This window comes from Macaca mulatta, chromosome 1, assembly GCF_049350105.2.
Source record: "Macaca mulatta isolate MMU2019108-1 chromosome 1, T2T-MMU8v2.0, whole genome shotgun sequence".
Taxonomy (NCBI): domain Eukaryota; kingdom Metazoa; phylum Chordata; class Mammalia; order Primates; family Cercopithecidae; genus Macaca; species Macaca mulatta.
The window spans coordinates 163368215-163389917 of record NC_133406.1 but is presented as its reverse complement, the minus strand read 5'-3'; the positions used below and the strand labels follow the sequence as shown (position 1 = coordinate 163389917).

Below are 21703 nucleotides of genomic sequence, written 5' to 3'. Positions count from 1 at the left end.
AAATTTCTAAGCAGCAAAGTGTTCAAGAGGCGACTTGGGTGCTATTAAAATCATTCAAGTTTATGTATTCACGAAGATATGGTTTGGAATTGGATCTTATATTTAAAAGGGAAGCAGACCATAAAAGTTCAGAAAATGTGTATCTTGACAATGCAACAAAAAATAAAAACCCATTTTCTGAGGAGAAATTCAAGCCCCCTGCAGAAATTTGCGTCAGTAACAAGGAGCCAAATGTTAATTGCCAAGACAATGGGGAAAATGTCTCCAGGGCATGTCAGAGACCTTCACAGCAGCCCCTCCCATCACAAGCCCTGAGGCCTAGAAGGATAAAATGATTGTGTGGACTGGGCCCAGGACCCCCTGCACTGTGCAGTATAGGGACTTGATGTCCCATGTCCCAACCACTCCAGCTGTGGCTAAAATGGGCCAAAGTACATCTTGGCCCATAGCTTCAGAGGTTGTAAGCTCCAAGCCTTGGCAGCTTACACATGGTGTTAAGACTGAAGGTGCACAGAAGTCAAGAACTGAGGTTTAAGAACCTCCACCTAGATTTCAAAGGATGTATGGAAATGCCTGGATGTCCAGGCAGAAGTTTGCTGCAGGGTCAGGGCCCCCATGGGGGGCAGTGCAGAAGGAAAACGTGGGGTTAGAGTCCCCACACAGAGTCCCCAGTGGGGTGCTGCCTAGTGGAGTTGTGAGAAGAGGGCCACCGTCCTCCAGATCCCAGAATGTAGCAACACCAGCCCGTAAAAGCAAACAGGAGGAAGGCCATACCCTGCAAAGCCACAAGGGCAAAGCTGCCCAAGGCCATGGGAGCCCACCTCTTGCATATGTGACCTGGATATGAGACATGGAGTCAAAGGAGATCATTTTGGAACTTTAAGGTTTAATGACTGCCCTATTGGATTTCTGACTTGCACGGGGCCTATAGTGCCTTCATTTTGGCCAATTTCTCCCAAGTAGAACAGGTGTATTTAACCAATGCCTGTACCCCCATTGTATATAGGAAGTAGCTAACTTGCTTTTGATTTTGCAGGCTCATAGGCAGAAGGGACTTGTCTTGTCTCAGATGAGACTTTGGACTGTGGACTTGGAGATAATGATGAAATGAGTTAAGACTTTAGGGGACTATCGGGAAGGCATGATTGGTTTTGAAACATGAGAATATGAGCTTTGGGAGGGGCCAGAGGCAGAATAAGATAATTTGGCTCTGTCCTCACTCAAATCTCATCTTGAATTGTAGCTCCCATAATTCCCATGTGGCATGGGAGGGACCCGGTGGGAGGTAATTTAATCATGCAGGGCAGTTACCATCATGCTATTCTCATGATAGTGAGTGAGTTCTCATGAGATCTGATGGTTTTATAAAGTGCATTTCCCCTGCACATGCTTTCTTGCCTGCCATCATGTAAGATGTGCCTTTGCTCCTCCTTCACCTTCTGCCATGATTATGAAGCCTCCCAGCCATGTGGAACTGTGAGTCCATTAACCCTCTTTTTCTTTAGAAATTACCCAGGCCCGGGTATTTCTTCATAGCAGTATGAAAATGGACTCATATAGTAGTTCTATCAAATTTCACAGCCTATAGCAGTGGGCTTCAGAATCTTTCAGTAAAACCCCCTTAATAAATGAGAACTTACTTAAAAGATTTGTATGTGATTAAAGAGATCAATGCAAAGTTGCTTGGCTGAAGTGCTAGAGGACAGAGCCCTGTCTACTCAGTTTCCCCTTCATTCTAAGTCCCATGAAAGCAGGAACTAAGGAAAGAGGCATCTGCCTCTTTCATTAGGAATAGCCTGTGCTTGGCACTTAGCAAACAAGAAATGTTTGTGAAAGAATAAACAAACTATAAATTAATGGAGAAAAGAATGAAAGTCATTGACACATAGTAAATTATCCAGTCTAGAATTGTTGTTTCAAGCTTTTCATATGCCTACTTTCAACAGCAACTTCAAAGTAGATTTAATTAAAAGAATCAGCACAAAAAAACTCAAGAAAAAAAACCTAAATTAAGTTCAACAAGCCTTGTCAAATGACTATACTATAAATTGTAGGGCCCACAAAAATATGTAAGAAAAGGTCTCTCTTTTCCAGGAGCTTCCCATTCAGTGACAAAGACTTACATTCAATTAGTAAGGTCAATAAAAGACTGTGGTAAATGTTACTAAGGAGAATTAAAGGTCTATGGAGGCTCTGAAGAAAAAACAAGAAATTCCCACAGGGAAGAATTCGGGGAGATTTCCTGAAGGAGATACAATCTGAGGTGGCCCCTGAAGAATACGTAGAATTTCAAAAGGTGAATCTAAAAAAAGTACGTTTCTGGTAAGGAAAAGAAAATGAGTAAAGGAAAACATCAGGCTTCTTGTAGTAGACAGACAGAGAAATGCTAATATACAGGTAAAAGGTAGCTATCAAACAGTTTTAAAAGCTATAATTCAACACAAAAAACAGTATCCTCTAGGAGTACAGGGAATAATACACTTCTTTTCACATTAAGGTTAGCATACCTATATGCTATAATCAAATCAAGTGAATACTTACAAGGTCATTCATATTAGTTTGGCTAGCTGGGTTAATTTCTTCCAAAAATTCCAAGACATAAAATGTGTATCTATCCATAAGATGGACTCCAATTGCAGGATCAGGTTGATGCTATGAAAAGGTGAAAAAAAGTATTTTTAACAGTGTCATTATAACAAAATGTTTTAAATGTAACCAAAATTTCCTTCTAATGTATTAGTCTAAGAAAGAACAGATACATTCATAAAGCATTTAAAGCATTTAATTGGTTTCAGAAATAGGTGCACATTCCAAAGACACAGTTTACAAATGAGGAAAATGCACATACCGAGAGTGAATCTTCTCCCACTTGGCTACTAGCTAGAGCCATTATGTTAGGAGAATAAAATCGCTCATACATGGATGCTCCTTGGCAAGTATCAATAATAAACAGTAGCTCATTGTAGCTGAAAGAAAAGTGATAACATCTTTGACAAGGATCATGCTGTAAATCATAGACTAATATTTCTACAATACTTTCATAAGACGTTTAAATCATATGTTAGTCATTTCATTAGCTAAAAGTGTTCAGCAAAAATCCCAACAGAAATTTGACCTTAGAAAACTTAAAGGTATAAATTTGTCCAAGGAAACCACAGCGAGTATTGCTTGTGCCCAAGGTGGTTCTCCCAGCTCTTTTCCCTCTCCCTTGTCTATGCCATATAATTCAGAATCTAAATGAATATTCCATTCAACAAGCACTTATTTGGCATCCATGCTGTCCTAGAAATTGAGCTAGGTTCAGAAAAAGAAGTATGAATTAGTAACTATACTAAAAGAGCATAAACTCTAAGTGAAAGACAAACACATAACTAAATTGGAATGTGATGAGTACTACAAATATATATTGAGTGCCTACAATGTGCCTGATATTATGCTGGAGATACAACAGTCCCTGCCCTCTTACAGCCTACAGTCTAACAAAATCAAACTGTTGAATGAACACTGAGGAAGGACTAAGGAGAACTGCAAAGAAAAGCAGATCAGAGAAAGGTGATGCCCAATATGGGCAATAAAGGGTGTTATTTTGTATTTCAGAGAAAAGAAGATAACATTCCAGCAGAGGGAAAAGCACATCATGTAAAAAAGTATAAGTGCTTGCGAATAGATCTATGTACCTAGGATTTAAAGTAAATTTGGGAGAATGGAGCGAAATTGGTTTCAAAAAGCTAGAGTAGGAACAATTTGTAAAGGATACCATATGAAGTCTGAATCTTATCCTGAAGAGTGGAGAAACCATGAAAGGTTTTTGTTTTTGTTGTTGTTTTAATGAAAGAATAATATAATAAGGTATCTATTGCACAATAAGTTGCCTAGCTGGCAAAAGTTAAAGTAGAGAGGAGACATGTTTTCTGGGAAGTTTTTTCTCAGACACTGGGTCTAGATAAACAGCTAACAAGGAACCTAGAAAACAAAGCATTGAATCTTGAACTACAATATCATCCAAGAAAGTGATAGGAGGCACAATTAACATGACACATTTGTTCTGTGGCAAAATATGTGGAGGCTCCTATGCATTAGAAACATCCAAAGTTAGGAGAGGTTGTGGAGTAAATAAGAGAGCAAGCTCTAGGACTGAACCATTTGGGCATGAATCCTAGCTGTGTCAAGTTTGGCAAGTTACTACTAGCTGTGTAAAGTTCGGCAAGTTATTGAATCTTTCTGTGCCTAAGTTCACTCACTTGTAAAAAGGGAATAGTAATAGTATCTAGCCCATAGAGTTGTAAAATTAAATGAGACAATAGATGTAAAATACAGTATGCAGCACCCAGTATGCATTCTCTAACTGTAAGCTATGAATAGGACATAATCAGTGCCCAGTAAAAGCTTCCTCTTCAACACTTCCACACATTGCTTATGCTTTTATTTTAACACTACAGTATTTATTTTGTAGCATCATTGTGTACATATTTCTCTTTTCCATTAGATTGTAAACACTTTGAAGGCATCATATTCCACTTTCTGCCACAGGAATAGAAGATAGCCTGTTAGTATTTATTGAAAGTAATCAAGTTAAAAGTTCTTTCACTTACAGTCATATGTATGACAGCTTCCAACTAAAGAGATGCTTAGCAAGGGTTACTAACAATCATCCTTAATGTGAGTTAAGTTACAAATTTTATGCTAACCATAATTTCAGTAATTTTTTTCCATAAAAGAAATATGGCTATCACATTAGGGGCCAAAGAATGAGCTAGAAAGAACAGGTACAAGTTGAAACGTACACAATGTTCATAATCTCCATAATAATAGGTAACTTGGTTGGAGGGGCACTTACTTCCTCTAAAAAAGATGCTAAATAAGAAGAGATGGAATCTTAAAAGGTTAACTATTTCATGTTACAGAATAACTCTGTTTTTCTTTTAAAAACAACCCAGTTCAATGGAAATAACAAATGTAAATTTAAGAGTCAAAGAAATTGTCAAATTAAGTTAAAAATCTTATAAAATAAAAACAACAAACCTACTAACCATGTGAAAATTAGCTATGAATATAGCTTATGAACTTGTTAATTACCGTCTTTTCTGCCACATTTGTTCAAAAGCATCTGCAAGTTCTATGTTGGTAATTTCTTCAGAATCTTGAAATTTTAAGAAACCATTTCCACCATGTCCTTGTATAAAGAGTAAAAAAGATCAATAGATACATTTTTTAATGCAAACTGCATATATCTAGACATATACACTTACTTCATTACTTTTTGACATCACTTATTTTATACTCTAAAATATATACTATGAAAACAAAAAAATTGAATTTTCTACTACGCCAATTAAAAAGAGAATGATAGACTATATAAAATAGCAGATATAATATCTTTAAGAGGGTTTCTAATATTCAATTCCAGAAACCTGTATTTATGCTCTTCCATTGGCTCCATTATTATATCAGAAATGAGTTTCCATTCATAAAAATGTTTCAAATACCAGGCAAACATTTTTGGTGAGAAAGAAGCTGGAGACACTAGCTAGCCCCACATTTTTACTACAAGAGGTGGACCAGAAGATAGTGCTATTTGTATGCAATCTAGAGGCAGGCTGTCTGGATTCAAATGGTAGCTATGCCATGTTAGTTTAGGAAAATAATTTAATCTTTCTATGCCTCAGCTTCCTCAGCCATAAAGTGAGAAATGTATCTGCAACACTATCATTAGCTTACTTATACAGTTCCTTTGTACAGGTTTTTAAAAGGTACCTTCCACTGGGCATGACAGTAGGAAAAAAAAAAAAAACCGTCTCCCCACCTTCCTCCTGGATATATGCAGCCCTGCAAGCTTACAAGTGGTTAGTTGACTATGCCTTTGTGGGAGAAACAAGTATTCCTCCCTGCCATTAGAATACAACCCTGTGGTAGAGCAGATTGCTTAGTGTAAGCACATACTAGATTTCAGTTCCCACTTAACCTCCTGGCCAGATTCTTGGGTGCACTATACAACCCACACAACCACATACAGCAACCTTGAATATCGGCACCTAAGTCGATGCACTGCTGTGAGAATGAAATGAGTTAATAGACACAATGATTTAGAATACTGCCTGATGTATACTATGCCTCCATAAATATTATCATATTATCATAATTATCAACCCTTTTTTTCTCTTACAGACCCTGGTAACCTTCTACAAAAGAGCAGGTAGTAAATATTTTTGGTTTGTGAGTCATATTGTCTCCAGCACAACTACTGAACTCTGCTGTCGTAGTATGGAAGCAGTCATAGAAACTGTGAAAATCAAATGGATGCAACCATGTTTCTATAAAACTTCCAAAACAGGCAGCCAGTTCACAGGCCATAGTTTATCAAATCCTATCTTAAACTACTAGAATTTGTTCTAAGCCTGCAGTTATTCTGAAATTCCTGAAAGAGTACCAACAGAATCAGGAAACAAACAAAAAATAATAATAATAAATCCTTTAGTTTAATACATCAAATAAAACTAACCTACAAAAAAACTGCACTTCATCTTGTTTGCCACAAAAGCTTGAAAATTCCTTGTAATTTTCAGAAAAAGTAAAATAAAATTTTTCCTGGCTTCATTAACTCTATTGAGTTAATTTATAAAGTTTATAAATTAAGTCTTGAATGTTATAAATAAATGCAACATGATAGAGAAAAGCCACTAAGTAGGGGTCATTAACTATCTTGTCATGTGATATCTAAGAATTATTCTATACCTGTTTTATCATCAGTTGAATGGAATGCCCTCCAAAAAATTTATAGAACACCTTTTGATTAACATTCATATTTACCGAATACTACTATAAGACAGGCAACTGGTGATTTAAAAGAAAAAAAAAAAAAAAGCAAATATATAATCAATGACATCTTGGAATTCAAAATACAGTGAACGCAACAGATACCCAAACTATAAAGTAATAATAAGTTAAATGCTATGAAAGAAACTAAAAATTAACATGGAAGTGCATATAGGAAAGTCCAGACCAGCCAGGGAGAAGAGAAATATCTTTGGATAGGAAAAATATAAGCTGTGTTATTTCATACCTCTTCTGAAGGAAAAACCAGAAACTATTAATAATAACACTGGGACAACAGGTATAAACTACAACTGTCCCAGGTAATTGGAAACATCAGTCACCCTAGACTTAGAAAGGAAGTCATGGAAGGAAGTGACTCCTAAGCTAAAACTAAAACGATATGGAATAATCAAGCAGGCAAAGTGGACTGAAAAGGCGTCATAAGCAAATGCAAGAGCTTAAACAAATATCTGAAGGACAGAACAGTCAAGCTTGGAAGAGAATTAGAAAAAAGTATTAAGAACTAAGACAAGTTAAAAAATATAGCTAAATCATTATATATATTATTATGTGTAATACACACGATAACTATATTATATTATGGTACACTTTATCTCCAATATTCCTCAAAGTATAATCAAAAGACTACTGTATCTCATATCTGAGGAGTATATCCACAATACAGTTTCATGAATCCCAGCCCAGATGAAAACTAAATAAGAATTCTAAAATAAGGCCTAAGTATCTAAAGTTGGTAATCTTAATGTACAGCAAAATTTGAGATGGAAAATCATTATAAAGTTTTAAGTAGAAGAGGGATAGATTTGCAATTTCTATTAGACACTTTCACAGGATGATTAACAGGAGAACAAAACTGAAGGATGCTATAGCAGGATACCAAGCAAAAGGTGCTAAAGTTTACCAAGTCAATAGTAAAAAAAAATAGAGATAATAAGCAACGGCACAAAACGTTATACTGTTTTCAGATATCATCTCAAATACTTCTGCATCATGGAAAATATAACTACATGAGAAACCATTTTAACCAAAAATCATTTAATGTGTTTAAATTTCTTTCCACGTGCCTTTCTTTTCAAAGAGTTTCAATATATTCTACTATAAAAACTCTAAATTATGAAATTACCTGTCATATAAATTAGAATATTGCTTCTATCATCAGAAAGAAGACGTTTTGACCGAGGAGTACTAGGTGGGATCCTCCCAGTTAATACCCGTAAAAAATTCTCAACAGTTACCTAAGAGGGGAAAAACAAGAAAAATCAGATGAAATAAAACCTGGGAAATCCTGACAAATTATTTTTTACTTTCAAAAATGTTCCTTCTTCTTTCTCCATATATTACTCAGCATCAACTGAAAATAAAACACCCAAAAATTACATAACTTAATTAAAATACATTCATTTAAACATATACCTCCAAGTAACTTTGTTACTATTTTTAAAAGTACTAAAAACTAACAAAGAAGGCAGGCCATGGTGGCTCATGTCTATAAACTCAGCACTTTGTGAGGCCATGGCAAGAGGACTGCTTGTGGGCAGGAGTTCAAGATCAGCCTAAGCAACATAGTGAGACCCCATTTCTATGCACACACAAAAAATGTTTAGAATAGCCAGGTATGGTAACATGTTGCTGTTGTTCTAGCTACTCAGAAGGCTGAGGCAGAAGGCTCATTTGAGCCCAGGAGTTCACCACTGCACTCCAGCCTAGGCAAGAGAGAAAGATTATGTCTCTTAGGAAAAAACAAAAACAAAAACAAGCAAAGTAAGACTACCTTGGAGAAAAATAAGTTCTGAATTTAAAACTTTAAATGCTATGTGAAGTGCTGCCTTTAAATACTACCAAAAAGCTGCGCAATTATTAATATGGCTAGGCTGATGGCTCACACCTGTAATTCCAACTACTCAGGAGGCTGAAGTAGGAGGATCACTTGAGGCCAAGTCCTCAAAAACAGCCTGGACAACATAGTAAGACCCCATCTCTGGAAAAATAAAATAAATTAGCCAGGCATGGTGGTGCACACCTGTAGTCCCTGCTACTCAGGAGGCTGAAGTAGGAGGATCACTTGAGCCCAGGAGTTCAAGGCTGCAGTGAGCTATGATATGGCCACTATACTCCTGCCTGGGTGACAGAGCAAGACTCCAGCTCTAAAAAAATAAAAAATAAAAATTATTAATCCCTCTGCATAGGCAATTCTGTGGGAAGATATGAAATATAAAAATTTTTAAATAAATTCAACTACACTATGGCAGCTAATTTGTACAACTACTTAGTCAATTATAGATTAACTATCAAATAAAACAGTTCCATGTTCACTACCTGGGTGACAGGCTCAATCATATCCCAAACCTCAGCATCACACAATATACCTTTGTAACAAATCTGCACATGTATCCCCTGAATTTAAAATAAAGTTTGAAAAAGAAAAAAAAAGTTCCATATATATTTCCCCAAAATTACATATCTGTAATTTTTGAATGCACTTTGTTTCTTAGATTTTGTTAGTGGTATCTTTAACATGTAAAAAATTCATAACACTTTAAACTAGATTTCCCAATCTAGAATTTCTATCCCTCTGGGATTCTTTGAAGGCATATTTAAAGTTGTAAAGAGTAAAACACTGATTTAAAGCCAACAGCTGAGTCATATATTATGCATATCTACATTTAAAAAGTAGAAAACCTATCCAGTTTTCTTGTTCATCTATTCCCTAGAACATGAGTGTATAAATTGTATGTATACACATTTGTGTGTGTGTAAACTGTTTGATTTACATTTTTCCTTCAAGACAGCAAAATGCTAATTGTTTTAACAGGAATTCTTGTTGGCCAACAAGGAAGGAGGATGTTTGGCCTATATTTTAAGATGACTACATAAACAAGTAAAAAGTCAAACATACATATTTAATTCAATGAGCCAACATTTTTGAGTGCCTAACACCAGGCTACAGGTACTTGCCAACTATATGATATATAAGATATAGGCCCTCTTAGCTTACAGTCTAGGAGGAGATAGATACGCTTTTAAAATTGCTTCGAAAGTGGTCTGGGAACACACAGGAAATTGTGTCTTACTTTTGGTAGGCTTGGTAAAAGGGGAAGTATTATCTTTTTTTTTTTTTTGAGACGGAGTTTCGCTCTGTCGCCCAGGCTGGAGTGCAGTGGCGCGATCTCGGGTCACCGCAAGCTCCGCCTCCCGGGTTCGCATCATTCTCCTGCCTTAGCCTCCCAAGTAGCTGGGACTACAGGCGCCCGCCGCCACGCCCGGCTAATTTTTTGCATTTTTAGTAGAGACAGGGTTTCACCGTGTTAGCCAGGATGGTCTCGATTTCCTGACCTCGTGATCCGCCCGCCCGATTCGCCCGCCTCGGCCTCCCAAAGTGCTGGGATTACAGGCGTGAGCCACTGCGCCCAGCCAAGGGGAAGTATTATCTAAGAGGACTTCATAAAAGAAGACTTCAAATATTAAGCATATTCACCATCTTTTATATTTAAAATGAAGTTTCAAAGGGAGAAAACACAATGTAATACAATTTTTTTACATTTACATTTTTATTTCTAATCACATAGTCATAAAAAACACTAGAAGCATATTGAAAGTGGTTATTTCTAAGTAGTGGAAATACAGGTGAGTTGTTAGTCACTATAGTTTTTCCACAATTAATACAATTACTGAAACTACTAAGCTTGATAATTTAGGTCAAATAAGAAAAATATATGTTTACTATAAAATATATTTACTGTAAAAGAAAGGTGACACATTAAACCTCTCTATAATACTCTAACATTGAAGCCAATATAAAGTTTTTCTGTCCTAGATAAAAACATAAAATGTTCATGCTTTAATATTTTACTTATATGTCATTGCCTTAATATGACCTCCAGAGACAGTTACATCAAGGCTTCAGTGACAATTAAGTTTAAAGAAAAATAATAAGACAATTTTATTCTGCCATTGTTTTAGAGCTTAAAAGTAACAATGCCATTTCAAAAGTGTGGCTAGATTAAAGAATTTACCTCATAACTTCTATAATCCACTTCCACATCATCTCCATACACATTTAGTTCCATATTCTTGTGACTAAACACTGTAGCTGGTTTGGGATTTCTAGGATTACAGGCCATATCATCTGCAAGCATTAGGACAATGTGACTAGGGAAAAAAACAAAAACAAAAACAAAAATCCCCAGTAAATATATACTTCAGATAAAAGGAAAAAGCTAAACACAAATTTATTTATGTCATGTAGCTATTGTGTTCATTTTTCTCCTCCTTCAAAAAAACTATTTTCAACTACATATGTGAAGGCACCTTAATTATTTTTCATATCTTTATGTACTATATATTTTAAAGTAGAGAAATTAGAACAATCTGGCATAAACTTATGAACAGAATTTCAAGTTACTAATGGTTTTCCGAACGATGCATACTTTATGCCATACAGCAAAGGGAAGCTAAAGAAACTGTTTTTCCTCAAGCATCGAAAATATTTTTTAGTAAAATTTTACATTCTCAAAACTTACAGAGTCCACATTAAACTATGATGCCCAAAAAATTAACTTTCGGAATCCCAAATGCTTGAGTATAAAAACATGCAACTGATCAGCAAGTACAATCAGTTTAGCACAAGAGCACACCTCCAAGCCAATCACTTCTGACAAGATCCACAAATCTACTCCATTTCCCTAACACCAGCAACCACCACCTTCTGGCTAGATGTTGGAATAGCTCCCTATCTGGCATCCTGCTTCTTCTCTCACCCTCTTTCAGTTCATTCTTCTAACAGCCCCCAGAGTGATCTTCCTTAAATAAGTCAAATCATTAAATGTTCCCACTTAAAAGTTTCCAAGGACTCCCCATTATATCTGTATTTAATTTTTTTTTGTTCCCCTGCAGTTCCATGCATCCCTATTACATTTAGAGAGAAACTGCAACTCCTTGCATCATCTAAAAGGCTTATTTAATCTGGTCTCTGTCTCTCCAACTTCAGCCTCTAACACCCACATTCTCTATGCTACCTCCACAGTGGCCTTTCTGTTCTTAGAATATGCCAAGCCTTTCCCACTTAAGTGGCTATTGACCAAATTTAGACTTCACTCCTCCCAGATCTTCATATAATTTCAGCCTCAGCTATGGTACTCTATCTTATTATGTTTTATTTTCTTCAGGACATCTATGAATCTGAAATCCCCATCATCTCCTATCACCACCCCCCACCACCACCATTAGAATATAAGCTCTCTGAGGGCAAGGGCTATATCTGTCCTGTTCACCACTGTATCACACTACATACTAGGGCTTGGCATATAGCATGTACTCGGTAAATAATTTTAAGTGAATGAAATATTTTAATTTTTGCTTATAATTTCTTTACAAGGATATAACATCTCTCTTTGATACTTCTCATCTTCACTCTACCATTAAAACTGGTGAATAACAATCAGGAAATTCTCCATTCTACCATATCTTGAGTTTCCCAAGCATAAGGGAAAAATTAATGTGGCAATACATAACTAGTTTGGCAGGAGACAGCAAGAAGAAAATGTTCTGCTACATATGTTCCAAATACATTAAAGTTCAAAACTGAAACATTATGATTTTTCTTGAAAATTGGCTAGATTTCTACTCTGAAAGCGTTCCAACCCTGCCACGTTCAAAGATCAGATCTTCAGCTGTTACTGATTCATTTTCACAGCATAGTGAAAGTCATTCCTCTGAAAACAGAAAATGTATCTTCTCTTTTTTAAAACTTAAGGAGATCATTAATATATATTAAATAAATACCAATCATATATTCCTTTGTTAAACAAGACTGAATTGACCTCCAAATGTCAATATAAAAATGAGTATTTCTTTAGGCTATGTTTTCTGTTTAGGGTTAATTTCACTCTAGGAAATGAAATAATTATTCAATAGCTATACAGTGTCAATATCAATCAGAAAGAAGTACTAACTTCAACTTAAAATCATAAATTTAATCAACATTTCTCTTAGAGATAATTTTAAGCCTCAATATAAGTACTATGACCTGTTAACATAATGAATATATTATAAAACACTGTACTTGAAATAATATAGAAAAAGAGAAGTTGGGAAACAGAATGGATTTCAAACGTTTTGAAGTCCAACCACATATTCTAATTCGCTGTTTCTAAAACTCAAGAAGTGTACAGAACTCTTTTCTAGAAAAAAAAAATAATTTTCACTTGGTCGAAGTGTTATTTATACAACAGTATTTAAGTATACACATGCAAACAAACTACTTAGGCTTATAGTTCTTACAAAACTGTAAAATCAAGAGAAAAGTATAAAATTCTAACAAAACGAGCAAACTAATAATACTATAAAAACATTAATCTCATTGAAAGATGACATTATTTTCCAAAAACTAAACACCTGCTGCTTTAACAGAAGAGCTTCAAGTCTGGTTCTACATTTAACTTTTTTTGTGTGCGTGTGTGTGTTTTGACATCCATAATTGTTAAAGCGAACTAAAATGGCCTGAGAAGGACTCCGTACTTCTATATTTGAGTCCTTGTGGACAAGCTGCAACCTAACTTAAGAGGTAGACAAGATGGAAAACCCAATTTAGGAGTATGCACCTGTAACAATGGCTGAGTCTTGGCCAATGCCAGCAGCCATACTTCAGCCACTCATACATTGCCAAGTGCTCAAACTGTGTTCAAATAAGTAAAATGCCAACCTGTAACCAATCCAGTTGTTTGTGTACCTCACTTTCCAATTTCTGTACCTCACTTCCCTTTGTCTCTAATCTTCTTCTGCCATGTGCTGCACTGGAGTCTCTCTGAATCTGCTGTGATTCTGGGGGCTGGCCAATTAGTGAATCGACAGAAACTGGACCGGGTCCAGGATCAGATCTGTTCCAGTAATTAACTGGCTTGAATCCAGTTAGAGGCTTCTTACATCTGAGTGGGTGAGAAAGAAACTGGTAGTAAGTGGTAATATTGCAGGGGCTATAAAATTTGGCTTTTAAAAATTCGCAGGGGATGGGCACGGCGGCTCACACCTGTAACCCCAGCACTTTGGGAGGCCGAGACGGGCAGATCACGAGGTCAGGAGATCGAGACCATCCTGGCTAACATGGTGAAACCCCATCTCTACTAAAAATACAAAAAATTTGCCAGGCGTGTTGACAGGCGCCTGTAGTCCCAGCTACTCAGGAGGCTGAGGCAGGAGAATGGCATGAACCCATGTGGTGGAGCTTGCAGTAAGCCAAGATCGCACCAAAGCACTCCAGCCTGGGGGACAGAGCGAGACTCCATCTCAAAAATATGTGTATATATTCGCAGGGATTTTTGTGTTCTACCTCTGTTTCATTTTTCTTGTGCGCTTAGGTAGGAAAAAAAAATTACTGGCTAAGTTAAGGGAACCCGAGAGCAAAGTCAGTATTTTGGGTAAAAATGGTATCCTTAATTTCTGAAGAACTGAGTTCCTTCCGGCTTATACATGCATCAATGTTAGGGCCCAGAAGCAGTGAAGTCTCACAGAAATGGTGAGATCTCACTAAGGATAACTTACAATAGAACACTCCAAATGAACAACGCACTGAAGTGCATTTAAAACAATGAGGCTCCCAAATTAATCTCATCTACAGATGCCTACTGATCTGCAGAAGCTTCTAAAAAGATTTCAATATTTTTATTTAAAGCACACATATTTTACTCTGGCCAGAATGGAAAATATTAGAATTTGGGTCCCCCATACAACTGGTTGGGCAGCAACTTGCAAAATTGAGATAATTTTGCCTGTGGTTCCATTATTTTCCTTTGTGATGCAGTCTGGCCCCCAGAACTATGGTGTGGTAAGCAGGGTCACTGGGGCTACTCAGGGAAGGAGAACCCAGAAATCTGACTAGCCAGCAAAAGGGCAAGAATTTCTTACCAGGCTTCTGGCCTCAATCTGTGCAAACTGGTTAAATGAATGGTAAAAATCACGATTATCTCCTCTGTAAAGTTTTAATTAATGCAAAAAAATGATTCTGAGTCTATTCTTAAGCTGTACCAAATCTGGTGTCCTTGTCTTTCTGTATGGTTCTGTCATAAAGAGTACCTCTGGATAGCACACAGGCTTAGGACCCCATAAGCTCACTATTCAAGACAGCGCAGCAAGCTGGTCAATAACAAACTTTGCTGTGGTTCCCTGAAACAAACAAAAAAACTGCCTGAGGTCTTGATCTTGTTTTGCCTTGGAAGCTTAACCCTGTAACCATGTGGTGGTACTTTCTCTTCATCTCCGCCTTCCAGGGAAAAAGATTTTTGGGATTCATGTCATAGCTAGCTCCAAAAATGGGATTCATGTCATAGCTAGCTCCAAAAATTATCTTCAGCAGTTAAAAGCCTTTGCAAACTCAAAACTGACTGCTCTAGACTTCTGGGAAGAGCAATGGAAGTTATACAATGTAGCTCAGTAGCTAAGGTGCCTTTTTACAATGGTGGCCCGAGTTCAATTCCTGGCTTAGGGAATGAGTCCCTTCTGGTTTGATATCTATATGATATTTACTATTTGTTGATTGTCTTCCTCATTTTCTTTCTCTGAGCCAGAAATATTGGCTGTTTGGCCTGGCTAAAGTCATGTAACAAGAAATTTAAAAGGACTTTTATAAAGAGGGCTGTGGCTAAAAGTCAGTTTAATTAAAAGTGGATATTCAGCTCTAACAGCCTGGGACTCCTTGGGAAAAGCAGAGGAGGCACCACAGACCGTGTTTTGGGAAAAACCTGTTTTCCTCAAGAAACCTTAGAAATTAAAAATTAAATCCCTCTCAAAATCTAAGGCTCTGTTCTGTTTTGTATTGCCTTATCTGATTTTTTTGCCTTTGGGGAGTATCAGAAATTACTTTGCATTATGAGAGAGCTTTGGTGTGTAAAAACTAGGTAGGAAATACACTTTTAGGGATAGCTAATGGCAGTTACAGGGAGATACTCAGCTCTGCACACTTGGATCAGAGAAGCATGCTCTTGGCCACCTAGAAGTTATGGAAATGTTCCCACCCACCACTAAGAGATAAGACACCCATGGGAGCTAGGTTGATTCATTCTTTATGGGATCCAGGATCTGATATAAAAATGAGAATAGGATCCTTAATTTCTAGAGATCTGTTTTGCCTTCCAGCTATGCCTGCTTATTATATTAGGCTGTAGAAAATGCATGTTCCTGGCCTTGTTCCTCCAAGGACTCCACCCTAAAGCCAGTAATCCGATTAAAAACCTTAAAAACTGACAAATAAAAAATCTTGCAACTACTGGATCTTCTTCTATCTGTATACTTATATATGTGTTCCGTGTGTGATTTTTTTTAAAAGGGCTCTAATTAATTGGCTTAAAGAAAAATAGGCACTTAAATCAAATATTTGAAAGAAGAAACTGTAATGCTTTTTAGTTCACGTAACTTCAGTAATCTTTGGGAAATAAAAAGTTTTAAAGATTATTGGTAAAATAAAGACATTTATTCTAAATCAGGCAGGTCAGAGACTAGGTTTGCTAAATGCTTTAAGGTCATAAACTGCTTTGACTTTTGAAAATTGTTCAATTTACCTACCTTGGAAACAACAGATTCTAGATAAGGCCTGGGGACATGTGGAATTAGCTACGCCCTCTAGCTACACAAAGAAGGTTATAAAGAAAAGAGATTTTATACAAGAAAGGATCCTGTATGGTAAATTCTTGTCCTAAAGTAAAAGAACTGTTTGGTTAAAAACAGGGATGCTTAGAACAAGTCAGAAAGTCCAAGCATGACGTAGGTGGTCTGTGTAAGCCATGAAAGCATTCGTGAAAGGAAATTTATGCACCAAAGGTAAATGCTGCTAAGAGTTACTGTTACAAGATATAATTGAGACTACTGAAATAACAGTTTACATGCAAGGTGTGTATGGAAAGTAAAATTTGTTTTTGGTAAAAAAAAGAATTATAAGAAAGCATGAGTATGTAAATTTTTGCCTAGTGTAGAGGGCTAACGGATTGTTTTAAATTAGATAAGACAAAGCTAAAGGTTGAGCTAGTTGTAGAAGGTTTGTAAAAATTACTTGTAAAAGAGATTCTGTGTGTAAATATATTAGCTACAGTTAAAGGGGTATTATTCAGTTTTTACGTAAAATGAACATTAAAAAAAAGCACAACAGGTTTTTCTTAGAGCACTTATCTGCTCTTTAACAAAAATTCTACAGGGTTATAAAAGGTTTATAAGAATCTCACCTTATGGACAAACTGATTAAGATCGATAAATTTGTCTATAAGTTTTTATTAAAAATTGGGGTTGACATTAATAGTAGACTTATGAAAGGGTGAAATTTGGCTCTCCCATGAACAAGATTTTCATGTAATATTAAAGGATAATAAAAGATTTTTGTTTGCCTTTTGAATAAACTAGGAAAAAAAGAAGGGAAAGACAAAAGACAGACTGTTTGGAAAGCTAAGTCTTCCCTCTATCAATGAGTGAAAAGTTTTTGCCTTTTTAAAACTTCTTTATCATTTTGGCTAAATGAATGACTATGGTGACCTGTAATTCTATTTCATAATATCAAGTGTTTAAACCTCTAATGTATTTGATAGGCTTCCCAAAATCAAATTTCAGCTTCCAAATTATCTTTTCTGACCTCTAACTTTGGGATGCTACAGAGGGCCCCTGAAGAATCCAAAAGACAGGTAAACAGGATTATTTGACATGTTATTTGGAAAGCACTGTAAAAATAAAAAATAATGCTTAACTTTCTTTAAGTTATATTTTAGTGCATGTCATCAATATGTTCCAATATCACATAGGATTTCTAAAATTCTAATATGTCTAAGTAATGCTATCAATCATAATTATGGTTATTATGTTAAGCTATTATAGACCACAGAAATTATCCTTGTCAGCTGTGTTTTTAACTATGACTAATGTCATTTCTAGTTAATTGCTTAATGCTGGTGCAGTTTCTGAAAACTTCGCAAGCACACAAAATCCTAGAATATGGTGTCTTTTAGGAGGTTCATGAAAGGATGGAAAGAACCCTGAAAAGTACTCTAGAATACAGGTTTCTGATAACATACGTCAAATTACCTATGATAACCCATCAGTTAGCTATCAGTGCTATGCACCTAAATTGGAAAAAACAACTGGTATTCAAGATGACAAAAGTCCAGTGTTAAGCATTGACTCTTGGAGAACCAGAATAGCCACCCTGTCCTTCCTGAGTCCTTAAAGCTTTTGTTATTAAAAGTTATGCATTCCAAAACATCACAGAAAAGAGAAAATAATTCAAATTAAATATTGGTGCAATAACTTATAAATTGCCAAAATAGTTTATAACCAATGTTTGGTTTGTCAAACCCATATTCATGGGAAAACAATCAAAGCTTCAGCTACATTTGGTTACTAGATGGTAACCAGATGCCTGGGCCACATACACATTTTACAAAGGGATTTCATTCAACTGTCATTTTCAATGCATGTATTCTGGTTGTATAAAAGCTCTCCCATGCAAGTGGGCTGATATTATAATGTAGATTATTATGCTACAGTGTATTTTCACCAGGTAAAGAAAGCTTTTTATGGTTCACTGAGGACAGTCAACCCCTTCTGTTGGGAATAGGCCCCCAAATCTGGCCATAAACTGGCCCCAAAACTGGCCATAAACAAAATCTCTGCAGCACTCACTGTGACATGTCTGAGATGGCCATGACGCCCACGTTGGAAGGTTGTGGGTTTACCGGAATGAAGGCATGGAACATCAGGCCTATCCAGGGCGGAAAACCAATTAAAAGTGTTCCTAAACCACAAACAACAGCATAAGCGATCTGTGCCTTAAGGACATGCTCCTGCTGCAGATAACTAGCCAGAGCCCATCCCTTCACTTCGGCCCATCCCTTTGTTTCCTGTAAGGAATACTTTTAGTTCATCTATAATCTATAGAAACAATGCTTATCACTGGCTTGCTGTCAATAAATATGTGGGTAAATCTCTGTTTGAGGCTCTCAGCTCTGATGGCTGTAAGACCCCTGATTTCCCACTCCACACCTCTATATTTCTGTGTGTGTGCCTTTAATTCCTCTAGCACCACTAGGTTAGGGTCTCCCTGACTGAGCTGGTCATGGCACCCTTCAGCCTAAAACCCAAAGACTGGATCTTCTGAAAACATCAGAGAAAGACTGACCACATCATCCACACTGCAACAAAACTTTGGGTTCATAATCTCACAACTGGGAAAGATTCCTCCACACTCTTGGAACTGTACACCCACTTGCATCCTTAAGGTAAAGCTAACCAGGAAAGTTTCTTCCCAGAAGAAGATGGCATCTTTTCCCAAGATGACAGCTTTTCCCAAGTTCACGAATCAAGACTTCTCTACTATAATAACACTCTTATCTTTGAATGTTTTTTCTTTGTTTATGCCTCTATGAACAATAGAAATAAAAAAGGTGTCTCCTGTGTGCACTCTTGGGTATACTTTTATTTATGAAGGATTTTGCAGCCAGTCTTATATATAGATAACTTTGTGCCTTGACAGATAAAAAAATGAAGGCCCAATGTACATGAGAAACTTTGATGGTATATATGTTGCCTCATAATCAGCCAGAAACAGAACATTGGTTCACTCCTCTTAACCCACATCACAGGTTAAAGAGAACATTGCCAGGAGGCCTTCACACTTCTAGAAGGGCATCATTTGTTAGGTCCTTTTTCCATGGTTTGGGGTAAAAACGGCAATGATTAGAAGTGTATCCTTAATGATAGGCTCTATAGCAGATTATACTGTAATGTATATAGTTACACAACAGACTTTAAATTCTCCTATGAAAGTTATGCTAAATAACACAATTGGCTACACAGAAAAACATCTCTGTAGCTGCTGGCATTTGTGGCCTATGGAGAAATACATCAAATGTAGATTACAGAGATTCAGTTTTAGGGGATTAACAAAGAGACTGCTTCGTTAAGTGAGTAGACTCTTTATCTAACTCATTCTTTAATCTATTTGATTTTAGGTGATTTGGTTTATGGGGACCCTGGGTAAAGAGCATACTCCAAACTCCTCATATTATCCTCCTGACAGTTACAATAATAGTCTCCCTGGTGCGCTATATTCTCTCAAAGGTTTTAAATGTTTACAAGTCAGCCATCTCTAAAATGTCAAATGGTCTCTCTTCAACTGGAATGATAAGAGCTGAAAGAAATGTGTGACCATGAGGACACCGTAACCTATGAATGACATGCTGAGACCAGAAACCCAAAATGATGGTAACTGAGAGTGGAACTAACACCCTAAGTTTTGGGTCACACTCTCACCTAAGTAAGAACCTGACTAAAAAGGGGAAATTTTTTAAAACAAAGTTATAGGTGGTTTGTTTTGGACTAAGCTCATGTGCTAGGCCCCAACAGACTACAAAAAATGGAGTTGCTTGTGCTAAATGGGACAATAAAACTAAGACTTTAAGGAAACACACAAATCCTAGAACAGACCAGGTTTTGTTTTTCTCCTATCAACAAGACGTTCCAACATCAGAGGTACCCTCTACTCAGTCCTTGTTCCTGCCTTTGCAAAACTCACTGTTCTACTGTTTCCCAGTGGGTTTCAAGACCAAATAAGTACATTTACAATAGTGACGGTGACATTAATGACTGAAGTTTTTGTCAATCTCTCAAAATTGAGAAAATAACCAAAAGCGGGGAATTGGTAAAGTGAACTAAATGTGGTCTGAGAAGGACTCTGCTATATTTGAGTCCTTGTGGACAAACTGCAACCTAACTTAATAGGTAGACAACATTGAAAACCTAATTTAGGAGTATGCACTTGAACAACAGCTGAGTCTTGACCAATCCCAGTGGCCATACTTCACTCCTACACTGCTGAGTGCTCAAACTGTGTTCAAATAAGGCAAATGCTGAGCTGTAACCAATCCAGTTGTTCCTGTTCCCATTTCCAATTTCTGTACTTCCCTTCCCTTTTTTTGTCTATAAATATTCTTCTACCACGTGGCTGCACTGGAGTCTCTCTGAATCTACTGTGATTCTGGGGGCTGCCTGATTCATGAATAGTTCATTGCTCAATTAAATCCTTTAAATTTAATTTGGCTTAAGTTTTTCTTTTACTACACTACAAATATAATTTGATGATATAGATAATGTCTGTTCATAAAAGTATGCTGTACACTATGTAATTCATAATTTCCAGGTTCTGTTTACTGTTCAGGACAATCAGATCTTATATTTATGTAAGCGTTTGCCAATAAACATTCTTTGAATGCCATTTATCATAAGGTCTCATTTGATAACTCAAAGTGTCTTTTTCACTTACCAGGTCAGCATCACAGTAGTTACTTAAATCTGCACTGAATAAGTATCAAGTCAATCACTGCAGAAATCAAGACTCAAAAAAAAAGCTACACTGAAGACATACTACTACATTCCTATAAATAACAATAACAAGTTGTTTTGTATGTTATTAAAATGAAGACAAAATTCCCAAAATATCCCCAATAGATACAAGAATATGTTGTTTTTACAGTTTGGCAAGCCTATTCTACCACGTGTGATGATTCAACTCACGCTTTATTCTTTTCAAGCCCCTGCAAAACCTACTTCACAAAACACAGCATATGTAATATTACGTTCTCTCAACACAAAACCAAAGGAAAAAGTGGGCACTGGAATTTTATAGCAAGTGTAGTTACACAGTAGTTATTTATGTAAATAGATTCCACATTTTCAAAATCAGGCATTCCTAGTAATTAGTTAAAAAACATGGGAGGGCATATACATATATATTTACTTATTTATAAGTCATACATATTTACTACTTTAAGTATATATAATAAATATTAGTGAAATGTGAACCCCAAAATACGAGACAGGTCTCAGTCAGTTTAGGAAGTTTATT

The 21703-nt window shown here is 36.4% G+C and overlaps 1 protein-coding gene across 1 annotated transcript in view; it reads right to left on the bottom strand.

Annotated features, from left to right (window-relative positions):
* Positions 1 to 21703, bottom strand: part of PIGK (phosphatidylinositol glycan anchor biosynthesis class K) — a 114259-nt gene that overhangs the window by 62641 nt on the left and 29915 nt on the right. Inside the window, exons 4-8 of the mRNA NM_001260944.1 lie at positions 10848 to 10983; positions 7958 to 8069; positions 5077 to 5173; positions 2849 to 2966; positions 2542 to 2652 (exon numbers count right to left, since the gene is read on the bottom strand). Coding sequence (NP_001247873.1) covers positions 2542 to 2652; positions 2849 to 2966; positions 5077 to 5173; positions 7958 to 8069; positions 10848 to 10983 — 574 coding nt within the window. The remainder of the gene's footprint in view (positions 1 to 2541; positions 2653 to 2848; positions 2967 to 5076; positions 5174 to 7957; positions 8070 to 10847; positions 10984 to 21703) is intronic.